This window comes from Geotrypetes seraphini, chromosome 10, assembly GCF_902459505.1.
Source record: "Geotrypetes seraphini chromosome 10, aGeoSer1.1, whole genome shotgun sequence".
NCBI classification, from domain to species: Eukaryota; Metazoa; Chordata; class Amphibia; order Gymnophiona; family Dermophiidae; genus Geotrypetes; species Geotrypetes seraphini.
In genome coordinates this window covers 91582681-91595411 of record NC_047093.1, presented here as the reverse complement: position 1 = coordinate 91595411, position 12731 = coordinate 91582681, and the positions used below count along the sequence as shown (strand labels likewise).

Here is a 12731-nt window from a genome sequence, read left to right as displayed (position 1 = left end):
TACTTTGCTTTTTTTTTTTCGGAAATTCATTCTGGATTTGAAGTTTGATGGTGGGGAAGTCTTTCTAAAGCTTGCAGAGCAACTGGAAACATTTTCCAGTTTGCAATATATTACCGTCAACCCTTAATTTAACGGATTTTGGATTTAATGGACAAGTCGGGAGTTCATCAGGCTATATGCAATTCAGTGTAGTCCCATTGTTTTAAGAGTAATTTGCCAATGGCTATGTATTACGACAGTGCTAACTTTAAATATGTGGAGGGGCATAATAAAAAAAAAACGGCTAAGTCCCCTTTGGCCTAAGCCCCTAAACGCTGAAAGTAGCAGCAGGGAAAATGTTCATTCTCAAAAAAAAATCCAAAATGAAGGTTTTTTTGAGAATGGCCTACCTCTACGTTCAGCAGTTTAATCGTTCAGACCACCACTACATCTAACCTTAGGACACATTATCAACCAAAAAATTGTCACGTCCCAAACGCCCAAAATTAGACCTATTAGGCGAAGGAAGGGCCAGAGGATGTTGAGGAAAGGAGAGGGAAACATTTATTGTCAACCTTGCAGAAACTAGGTGAAACAGTCCAAGAAATTTAAAAAAGAAATAAGAAAATATTTCAAACTATTTGGTGCCGCCTTCTTCCTTCCACCATTACCTTTAATGCTACCTTTCATTGTCTCTTGAATGGGGAAAAGTCCTACATAATCTTTTGAAAAAGGGGCTTGGATACAGATAGCACTGCCACTGTGTAATTTGCTTGCATTTTCATTTTCATTTTATATTTACAGGGTTTGGGAGGCTTCCGTGGTGAAGCAGGCTGGCATGGACCACCTGGCCCTATGGTGAGGAAACAGTTCTTTTGTTATTGATAACATCTGGTCATCTCCCCATGGAGGGGGGAAGGGGGGAGAATATATAGATAAAACAAAGTGGAACTGCAAAGTTCTCTCCTCCTTTACCCATAATGTGAGCTCATGAAATTGGAACCATAGAGTTTGAGGAGCCAAAGTTCTCCACCTCTTCCCTCACTGTTTTTCATTGTTAGGAAATTCAGCTTCCCATCACTATTTTTGGTTCTTAGCTCATGGTTTTAGAGATGATTGTAAGTATCCAGAGACAGGGCTATAATGGTTCTATTGTTCGCTCTCTTGTCACCACCAATGGTGGTAAGTGTAGCACATGCTGATATAAAGATCTGGTAGCTTCTGCACGGTGTCAGGTCAAAAGCGCGCCGGGACAAAGGCGCGCCCAGACAATTGAGCGCAGCGCGCGCCGCCACGCCGCTCTAAATTACTGTTTTTAGCGCTCTGACGGGGAGGCGTGGGGGGTACCCCCCCACTTTACTTAATAGACATCGCGCCACGTAGTGGGGGTGTTGTGGGGGGGTATGGGGGGTTCTAACCCCCCCCACATTTTACTGAAAACTTCACTTTTTCCTTGTTTTTAGGGAAAAAGTTCAGTTTACAGTAAAATGTGGAGGGTTACAACCCCCCAAACCCCCCCCATAACGCCGGCGCAATGTCTATTAAGTAAACTGGGGGGGTTTCCCAACAAAACCCCCCGTCGGAGCCCCTAAAAACTGTAATTTAGAGCGGCGCGGCGGCGCGCACTGCGCTCAATTGTCGGCGCGCGCTTTTGTCTTTCGCGCCGTTGTCTATGAACCCTTCTGCACTGCTAAATGAAGTGGAGTGAAGAGGAGCCTGTTTTCTCCTTAGCCTCTGCAGTCGAACAGCTTTTGCTTCACAAATGCGCACAGAAAAATCTGTCCTTGAAAAGGCATGAGGCACAACAGCAAAAATGATGCATACCAGCCACACAGGTATTGGCTGGTTTTATTGAGAAAGCTGGCAAAGCCACGAGTGTGTGATGCAGTGGTTAGAACCACAGCCTCAGCACCCTGAGGTTGCCATATGAAGATGAACTGAGGCTTTTTCTCCACTTTTTTTCTTGTTTTTTTTTGTGTGTGTTAAGTGAGTGGATCTTTGTATGAGTGCAGTGGGTAGACCTGGTAGTGTCTAGGTAGGTCCCTCCTATGGTTTCCAATAGGGCATAATTTATTAGTTTTAGGAGTTTTATATGTCCTTCCTGAGATTCTTTTGGCAAGTCACCCTATGGAACTCATTGCCATCTCATATTCGTCATGAGACATCACTTGATAAATTTAAGGCTAAATTAAAAACTTTCTTATTCCAAGACGTGTTCTCCTGCTCCCAAGTATAACTTATTCTTCAATACCTCAACCGCTTTTATAAAAGCGATCCCATTCCTTATGTTCCATCCTTCCCTTCTCCAATTTTTTTTATTTTTTTTATTTTTTGAATAATGTATTTTTCCCCCCTCTATTTTATTATTCCCGCCCTCACTTTCCAGTATGTCTAGTTAAAGTTTAAATGTTCACAATCCCCTTTTCTTTTTTTTTTTTCCTTTTCAATTATATTATTTACTGTACTATTTTTAACTTGTAAACCGGCTAGATACTTGTTGATGGTCGGTATAGTAAAAATTTAATAAACTTGAAACTTAATTCCCCATTGCCCCAGGTACACTAGAGTATACCTGGGGGAAATGCTTGAGTACCTACTTAGGTTATAAGTGGTATATAAATACTAAAATAAATAAATAAACATGCAATAGAGAAGCCTGATAGGTTTATTCAAATCCAAGCTAAAAGCCCACTTTCTTGATGCTGCTTTCAACTCCTAAATCCTGCTCACCATAAAATTACCTATGTCTATCTTCTCATTCTCTGCAGGAAATTCCCCCATATGTCTTGTCTTTCTGCCCATAATTAGATTGTAAGCTTTTCTGAGCAGGACCATCTGTTGCGTGTTGAATGTACAGCGCTGTGTATGCTTTCCAGCGCTATAGAAGTGATAAATAGTAGTACACTTCCCCCTCTGTATTTGTGAATTCTGGATTTGCTTATTTGCGGTTTTAAATCAAAAAAAGCCTTTTCATTTTTCAGGCTATTTTAAGCCCTGTAAGCCCCCCATTAAGCCTTACTTGGTTTTCCATTGCAATTGCAAGCAGTGTCTCACTTCTGGCTCACCACACAATTGTTTCCCACGTACTCACCTTTATAGGACCCCCCAGGGACCCCTGAAGAAGACTTTTTGTCAAAATGCGGACCGTGTTGGGTCCTGTATCCCTAGCGGACTAGGTCCTTTAAGGCTCTTATGTGGATGATTTATTTTTATGTGGATGGAATTATTTTATGTGGATGATTTCAGTGTACCTTTGGAACTTTGACACTTTCAAATAAAGTCCATTTAGGAACATTTTCACTCCACAGAGTTTTTTTGGTTTTCTCTGCATTAACCAGCTAGCACATTATGATATGTGATAACTGGTTAATGCAGCCATAATGCTCCTGTATTATGTTTTTGTAGGTCTTCACATACTAATGACGATATTAGCGCAGGACCTGTGAACTCCTCCCCCCCAAAAATCCTAAAAACAAGTACACTAACCCCCCTCCCTATCAAGCTACACTAGAGGCTAGATTCACTAACCTGACTCTTCGTGCCTGCTCCGTGGCCGATCCGTGCAGGCCCGACCAATTTATGAAACAAAAAAATTTAAATGAGGACGATCAGAGGAACGCCCCCCTCCAACCGCACAGATCGCTAGTGTGCGTTCCTGACGCATGCACAGACCATCTGCTTTACCTGTAGATGGTCTGTGCATGCGTTTAGTGTCTGTTTTCGCTCCAGCTCAATCAAATCATGGAGGCGCCAGTTCACTTTCATTGATCTGTGGGTTTCTGACAAGGAAACATCACCATCCTCTGTCGCTCACCTTAAAGGGGAACAGAGCTTTGGTGCGTTTCCTGCTAAAAGCCCATTAACGCACAATAATCGGTATGCAAAGCATCCTAATGAATTACTGTGCTGGCTTCGACCTTCCCGCTCTCCCAAGGAAGGACGATCCCTGGCGGCAGAAGCCTCTTCCCCTTACCTTACCTTATAGCAGGGGATTTTTAAAAGCAGGCAAATATTGACTCTCCTGCTCTCTGCCGCCGTTCCCTGCAGGGCAGCCCCGCTTTAAAACCATGGGCTCGCACTGTGGGGAAGGGCGGCAGAGAGCAGGAGAGTTGGGGCGGCAAGAACAGGGCTCAGCTGGAAAGGGCAGAGAGCAGAATGGCAGAGATGGGCAGCAGGGCTGGGATTTCAGGCCGAGGACAGTCGCGTCCCTGCCTACTTTGCATGCCGTTCCCCTCATTTATATGCACGGATCAGAATCAGATTGGCACAGTGGTAAGTGAATCGGGTCGGAGTAAAATCGGGTCGCAAACCGATCGGTACACGATCAGTTTGTGTAGTGAATCTAGCCCTAGAGGTTTTTAATGAGGGCCGGTGAGGAAAGTGCTCTGATGCTCATAGGAATTCTTTGAGCGTCGGAGCATTTACCACGCTGGCTCACGCTAAAAACCTCTCGCACAGCTTGATAAAAAGGGGCCCTATATTTGCAGATTGGGCATGGAAAATTCCTACATTAAGCTGCATTACCTGCAAATTTTAGTGAATTTTAGTAAATGGGCTCCAAAGTCCTTTCTCCCTTCTCCTATCTTTAGTCGTCTGCCAAATTGTCTAAAAAGAAATTTGAAAAATAAAACAATATATCTAAATTCTCAAAGAGGAGCTACATCTTCATCCAGTAAAAGACACTACAGGGATAGTTACCAGACTAGACCAGTGCATCCCATACTTGTATCCTGTATTTCCTCATTTTTACATTTAAGGGCCCCTTTTACAAAGTTGTGGTAGCGATTCCTGGTGTGGGCAATTCGACACTGCCCATTCAGTTCCTATTGGCTGTGTTGCATTTGCCATGCCAAGACTCACTGCTGCGGCTTTGTAAAAGGGGCCCTAAATATTCATATGACCTCAGATGATAATAAAAAAAACAAAGGAGCTTTCTACTCCATTCCTTTCCTCCTTCCCTCACTTCCCCTGCACTTATCCAAACCATTATGATAGAAGCAGCTGCAGTGGTGGCAACAGAAGTCAGCAGAGGGTTCTATGTGTGAGTGTGCACTCATAGACCCCCCAGTTACTTTGCATGGATTTCCAGTTTAAACAAAAAAGTGAAGGGGCGGTGTCGGGGAACATTCACTGACTGCCACTATTGACCATAGATCACTATTTATTAGCATGTATGCACTACCTTTTGGAAGGAAGTCAGTTTACAGCAAGGATAAGTCAAGGCGGTTTACATCAAGAATAAGTCAAGCATAGGCAATAGATCAGGGCTACCCAAGTCCGGTCCTCGACAGCTACTGGCAGGCCAGGTTTTCAGGATAGCCACAATGAATATGCATCGGAGAGATTTGCCTGCACTGCCTTCTTGGTATACAAATCTCTCTCATGAATATTCATTGTGGCTTATGGGATGATAGAGAACATGGGCACATCTGACCATTTTAAATAAAGCTAGAAATATTCAAATATTAGCATAGGAAAATAAGTAAAGGCATGCCTCTTTTACATAACTAGAAAAAACTATTCTAAGACAAAGAAATTTGGGTTATCTGTTCCAGTGATAATCTGCCGTGTCAGCACCTCTTCAGCTCAGTAGTAGTAGCAATGCTCTTTTGCCTTGCTTCTGTTGACTGTTCATCTAACCACTAATGCTGCATTGCTCTTCCTTCTCACTGATGACTCCATAGCCCACCACAGGCATTAGTTGTCATAGCCTTCAGTGAATGGTGTGATGTCCGCTGCATCAACAACTCTTTGGTCCACTGATGGCAGTGACATTGTATTCAGATCTTCAGGTGTTCATCCAGTCTCTTAAAGGGGCACACATCTATGAGAGCAGCAATTCACTCTCATTCAGCCTGAGCCAAAGGCATCGGGTATAGCTCTCCTCCCTGCCAGTTGTGATGTCCAAGTGGCAGGCCTCAGACCACACAAATCTTCTCTGAAGTTTGCATGCATCCAAGCCATAGAAGACTATGAAGAAATTTCTGGCATAAATATGCAGAACTGCAGACATAGTTATGTAGATAAGCTGCTTGCCTTTAAGGTGGTTTGGCTTTGGGATGAATTAGCATACTATTTTATGACAGAAATTTCTTCATAATCCTCTATGGTTTGGATGTATGCAAACTTCAGAGAAGATTTGTGTGGTCCACGGTTCTGTAAAATGGTGGTGTTAGTTTTTAGACTACAGATAAAAACTTACCTGTTTAATAAATTTATAGTGTGCACAGTGTCATGCGTATTAGATGATCTATTATTATTGCATATCTTGGTTTGTGTCCAGCTTTATATCTGTAAACCACTCTGAACTTTAAGGTGGTTCGGTATATAAATAAATAAAGTAAAAATGCACTGTATATACCACTGAACCTGCAGAAAATGAGCAGTCAAGACCAGCAGAATTTCTCTGTTTTGTTTTAGCCAGTGAAAATATTTACATGCCACCAGACTTTAGTCGTTTGTGGTGTCCTTCACACTGGATACTTTGAAGCAAAGTCATCAAGGCGATGCTTGGAACAGACATAGCCCTTCATCACCTCCAGAACACCTTAATCGTCCTGAGGCTTACAGCTCAGAACTTGTGAAACAGCAATGATTTAAAAAAACAAATGTTTTAATGTTAAAAGAACGTCTTCTGAAATTAGCATCCCTTGGTGAGATGTCCCAAGGTCTTGCTGAATCCTATGAAGCCTGAATATTTATTGCATTAATTTTGAAACTTTGCTTTTTAGGCTTAAAGTAAGATATGACTATTATTTTTGTAAGGAAGCTATTGCAGCATTCACTTTTTTTTTCTCTTGTTCTTAGGGTTCCCCAGGGAAGCCAGGGCTAGATGGAAACCCTGGGCTACCAGGAGAAAAGGTGAGAGAACAAACTACAAACTAATCTGTGAACTGACGTGAAAGTGAGGCAGAATTGTCCTGGTTGCAGGATATTCCTCATATACCCCACCCCTTTTGCAAAACCATAGAGCACTTTTTTAGTGCTGGCCGCTGCGGTATTAGCTCTGATATTCATACAATTCCTATGAGCGTTGAAGCTGTTACCGCTGCGGCTGGTGCTAAAAACTGTGCTACAATTTTGTAAAAGGGGGGAATAATGTTTCATTTTATTGTATGTGTTCTTTATTTTTATTTTTTTTTCTTAGAAGAAACTCCTCTGACTACACAGGCATGCTCTAGTACAGCCAAAACAATGATTACAAGTACAACTCTGCAAAACCATTGCATAGCAAGTTGCAACATTGCAATTTCATTTTTACAAAACAAATGAACAATTTTCTTCTCACAAATCTTCCCTGTTATTACCCTAGAACCCCAGTCATTCCCATAGGATATAAGTGATATATAAATAAATAAAATATAATAGTGGTGCCAGTATTTTACTGCAAACAATTTTTGTGTAAAAATACAGCATAAAATCACCGTTCTAATGACATAACGCTAACACACAATAACGTTATAATGTTACTAGGACGTCTGTGCAACGCCTAAAAGGCAATTCTGCAAAGGACGTCTAACAATATAGACTCGCTTAGATTTGCTCAGTACCGCTGAGCGCGATTCTCTATAGTGCGTCTATGATTATAGAATTGCACTCAGCATTCTGCTCCTGGACGTCTAAATGATGCCTTTTAGACGTCCTTTACACAATCTGCCCCTTGGTGTCTGGGGCATCAGAGAGAAGGGAAGGCGCAATTGCGACAAAGGGTCGGAGAGGAGTTGAGGTGTCGCCCCCACCAAGACAACGCCCGTGGCCGACCACCCCCCTGCCCCCCCCCCCCCGTTCCATCCCAGTTAAATGCAGCCCGTCTTTCCCCCAAATGCTGCCCAGTTCCTAACAAATCTAAATCCTTCATCCATGCATAATTTTCTCAACCACATTGAGACTCCAGAGCTCTGCCTGCCTCTTGGGTCCTGTACATGATTAAGGGACACTTTCAGTAGTAACCTGTTGGACCTGGATTTCAACTTTCTATCTAAGAGCCTTCCAGAATCTCCTCCCACATTTTCCTATGTCTATGGTACCCACTTGTACCAAGGCATCTGGTTCCTCCCCCCCAACATTGTCTAAAATCTTTTCTAGGTGACGCACGAGGTTTGCCACTTGACTACCTAGATGCCTAATGATTGAATTACCAACTAAAACAGCCTTCGTCAGGGGTCCAATTTTGATAAAGAAGAAAATTATCAAAAGAAAAAAGCCTTGAGTAAATAGCGATGGCTAATACACTGAAAACACCACTCGGGCGGTGTTTTCAGTGTATTAGCCATCGCTATTTACTCAAGGCTTTTTTCTTTTGATAATTTTCTTCTTTATCAAAATTGGACCCCTGACGAAGGTTAGTCCGAAACACGGACCGTGTTGGGTCCCTTACCTGGTAAAAGGTTTTTAATCAAAGATTTATTTGTCATAATAAAGCCTGCCTGCATCGTGTACAAGGTCTGCAGTTTTTTGCTTTGTTTGTTCTGGATTGTTTTACACTGCAGACTGTTGAACCTTTGAACCTTGGTTTCCTCCTTGGATTTGGTTTGTTTCTTCAACTAAAACAGCCTTCATAACCCTTCTCTCCTGAGCAGAAGCCCCATAGAGTCATATCCTTAGTGTATCCCCTGGAGGGCAAGTCCTAGCTGCAAGATCACTTCCTAATTCACTAGGGTGATGCTTTCCTTTTAGGTAACTTCCCTCCCCCAAAGGTAGCACAGGGGCTGCCAGACTGCAGATGAAATGTCTCTTATGTCTCTAGAGGTCTCCTCTGTATACCTCTCTGTCTACCCTACAAATCTGCTACTCTAGCCTCAAGAGGTCAGACTCATTCTCTGAAAGCTAGGAGCTCTTTGTTAAGGGTAAATCATTTGCAGATTTAAATACTTTGGACTCCTTTAATCAAGCTGCGGTAGGCGGTTAACGCGCAGAATATCACGCATTCAACCGCCTGCCGCGCTAGTCGCTGACACCTCCATTGACGAGGCGTTAGTTTTTTTGGTGTGCCGCAGGGGTTAGCGCGACGCGCTAACCCCCATAGCGCACCTTGATAAAAGGAGCCCTTTGTAATGACAAATCTCCCTCTTGGTTTATTAATTGGAAAAATTGACTATAAATTATGATATGTGGCAGGGATGGGTGAGTAGCAAAGAAGACTGACCTAGGCCCTTCTCAGCTATCTACTGTCTATCTTTTCTAAAATTATGATAAAATGTTTTAAACCCTGCTTATCTATCTGCTGGCTATCTTTTAATGCTCTATGCCAGGGGTGTCCAACCTTTTGGCTTCACTGGGCCGCAGGAGGGAGCCGGCAAGATGGTAAACACCCGGGGGCAGCAGAGGAAAACATTGCATTGCCCTTGACCGGGGCCACACAAAATATTTCACGGGGCCGTATGCGGGCCTCAGGTTGGACACCCCTGCGTCTATGCTGTAGCAGTTAAGTTTAGAAATATGGTTGAAAGGTATCATCTTTTCATTTTGTTGTTGTGTTTTGTTTTGTTTTCTATATATTATAAAATCCTAGTCACATGATTTTCTTCATATTTTGCACTTTCTATTATTCTAAGTGCCTCCAATTGTTTCCTTAGAAAAAGCTCCTTTGATAGTACAGGCAATAGAAGCAAGATCCTACTAGAGATTAAGGAATAGTGCCGTAGTGAGGAAGATTCTGGGATTTATTATTTCTGTCAAGCCATTTACACGAAGGGGGGGAATTCATGAACGGGCATTAAGGGGTCCTTTTACTAAGGCGCTCTAGCCGTTTCGGCGTGTGCTAAATAGCGCGCGCTAAACGCTAACGCATCCATAGACTATAATGGCCGTGATAGCGTTTAGTGTGCACTGATATTTAGCATGCGCTACGACGACTAGCGTGCCTTAGTAAATGGACCCCCCAAGTGTGTTAATGCGCTCTAACCGCTAAAAGGTGCCTATTATATTCCTATGGGCATTCTTAGTGGTTAGCGCTCGCTAATGCGCTTAATGCCCTTTCATGAATTCACCCCTGATTACAAAAACTGCAATAACTTTATTGCATTTAATTATCTCTAATTAATTTTAACTGTTAGGTCTTCGAGAAAAGAGAGCTGAGGTTTTTTCCCCCCCTTTTTTCCTCTTTCTCTCTTCTATCTTATCCATTCATTAGAAAGATTTATAGAAACTCAATTAACTTATGCATTTGCTATTTGTTTTGTAGGGACTTCCTGGTAAAGCAGGTTTAGAAGGACCCCAAGGACCTGTAGGCATGTATGTAAGTGCTAACAGACACCAGCTGTAAAGCAAAACAGAGGACTAGTTATTATGAAAGAATAATCATTACTGTCTAAATAGGTGGAGTTCCTAGAAATGCGCATTATTAATGTGCCTTAAAAAATATAAATGAGCATTAAATTGACTGAAGGTGCACTAACCCATGAAAGAGCGCACATTAAATTGATTAATGTACATTAAACTCCACCCCCTCTTTTGCTAAGCTGTGGTAGACGTTTCTACTATGGCCCAAAGCACTAAGGGTTGGATTCTGTAACTGACGCCCAAGTCGGTGGCCACCTTAAAAGCAGCTGCCGATTGCCCGTCAATCTTTCCAGGGTGCTGGTTACAGAATCGTACCAAGCTAGGTGGCTGAAATGTAGGCCCGGAAAACCCAGTCCTACATTTCAGCCGCTTATCTTGGCCACTAGAATGCAGCAGCCGATCGTGGCAGGGGGATTCCCTCCCATTAGCTGAGCGTCAGGGACTCCCCAAAGCTGCGATTCTGTAACCATGCCGATTACAGAATCACAGCTTTGGGGAGTCCCTGCCACTCAGCTAATGGAGGTGGGGGGAATTCCCCTGCCGCTTTCTGCTGAGAGCGGCCACGGAAGGGAACCACTGAATCCCACCGCAAGTCAGCCGGCAGGAGAGATTCCAACTCCCTCCTGCCACCAACCCCCACTAACATCCCTGGCAAGAGAAATGTCCAAACCCTCCTGCTGGCACCTCCCCCTAACATCCCCAGCAGGAGGAATGCCCAATCCTTCCTGCCTCCACCCCCTCAACACACCAAGCAGGAGGGATGCCCAATCCCTTTTTCCAGCAGCCCCCCTGAGCATCCCAGGCAGGAGGGGTGCCCAGTCTGTCTTGTTGGCACTTCCCCCCAAGACCTTAGGGATCTAGCCAATTGGAGTTTTAGGCTACTCTCACTGTATCCCAGAATACACCGGGAAGGGTAAGGCCTGCCATTCAGAAGAGGCATGCCTGCCGGCCAGAGGGAATGGGCATCCCTCCGGCCAGCTTTCTACAAAAAGATATGGGGGAGTGTCCGGGTGGGTTTCAGGGGGTGGGGGGGGTTTGTGGGATATCAGCAGGAGGGATTGGGTATCCCTCCTGCTGGGGATGTTCAGGGGAGGTGCCAGCAGGAGGGACACCCAATCCCTCCTGCTGACACCCCACAAATCCCCCCACCCCCTGAAACCCACTTGGACTCTCCTCCATACCTTTTTGTAGAAGGCTAGCTGGAGGGCCCATCCTATTATTAAAAACCATAAATCATCCACTCAGGAATGCAACAACTTCCGTCCTATCTCCAATTTACCATTCCTTGTCAAGTTATCAGAAAAGATAGTGTACAATCAAATCTTAAGTTTTGTCGAGAAAACCAATATCCTTCATCCTAACCAAACTGGATTTCGTCAACACCACTCCACAGAACACTCATTATTAGGTTTAACTACTTCAGTCCAATACTTCCTGGATCAACACAAATCAGTAATTCTTATTTCGTTGGACCTATTGGCTGTCTTCGACACCATCAACCACCAACTACATCTGAAGAGACTATCTGCTATAGGAATCAAAGAACACGCCCTTGAATGGTTCTATTTGTACTTCAAAGATCGTACTTCCATAGTAGTATTCAGTGGCACCTCTTCTAAAACCTATTCCAACAACTTTGGCATCCCGCAGGGTTCAAACCTTTCCCCACTGTTGTTTAATATTTACCTCGCCCCTCTTTTGCCATTATGCCAATCCATTGGTTTCATTTCTTATGCATATGCTGATGACATTCAGCTGCTTCATCCTATCAACCCTACAAATCTTAACGAAATTCAAGCCATTAACTCAAAATTGATCTAGCATTAAAACCTGGCTTAGCGAAAATATGTTGTTCCTAAGCACATCTAAAACCAATTGCTTACTCTTCCCATGGAAGAAGGACTTGCAATTGTCCGCCACAATCAGTATAGACAATTCTCCGATCAATGAGGTATCCTCTCAAAAATCTTGGGTGTGATCATTGACAATAAGCTTAACTTCCATCAACAAATTAGTGTCCTTGTCAGAAACTGTTTTCACAAACTTCATTTGATCAGATCTTTTTCAAGTTTTTTGAAGCCCTCCTCAATCATTCGCTAGTAATCGCCAAAATAGACTATTGCAACTCCCTCTATAAAGGATTACTGCTAAAGGAAATCGGATGCATACAACTTTTTCAAAATACTTCCATCAAAATCAAGTTTTCAAGTTTTATTAAAAATTTGATTAATCGCCTAAACAAAGTTTCAAGGCGATGAACAATAAAATACAATAGGTTTAATTTTTACATTTTTGCAAAAAACAACATTTAGGGATTTAGTAAACAATGACTAGAGACTTACTGGTACAATGGGGGTAATAAAGGGAAGAACTATAATATAGGGCTCCTTTTACAAAGGCACGCTAAGGCCTTAACGCGTGGAATAGCGTGCGCTAAATTGCCGCACGCACTAGCCGCTACCGCCTCCTTT

General features: G+C 43.1%; 1 protein-coding gene and 1 long non-coding RNA gene across 4 annotated transcripts in view; one reads left to right on the top strand and one right to left on the bottom strand.

Annotated features, from left to right (window-relative positions):
* LOC117367932 (collagen alpha-1(I) chain-like) overlaps positions 1 to 12731 on the top strand; it is a 539431-nt gene that overhangs the window by 374943 nt on the left and 151757 nt on the right. For both annotated transcript variants that reach the window (XM_033961051.1, XM_033961050.1), the window contains exons 31-33: positions 784 to 837; positions 6787 to 6840; positions 10163 to 10216. In XM_033961051.1, the coding sequence (XP_033816942.1) occupies positions 784 to 837; positions 6787 to 6840; positions 10163 to 10216 (162 nt within the window). The remainder of the gene's footprint in view (positions 1 to 783; positions 838 to 6786; positions 6841 to 10162; positions 10217 to 12731) is intronic.
* Positions 1 to 12731, bottom strand: part of LOC117367933 — a 109939-nt gene that overhangs the window by 95918 nt on the left and 1290 nt on the right. The window lies entirely within an intron of this gene.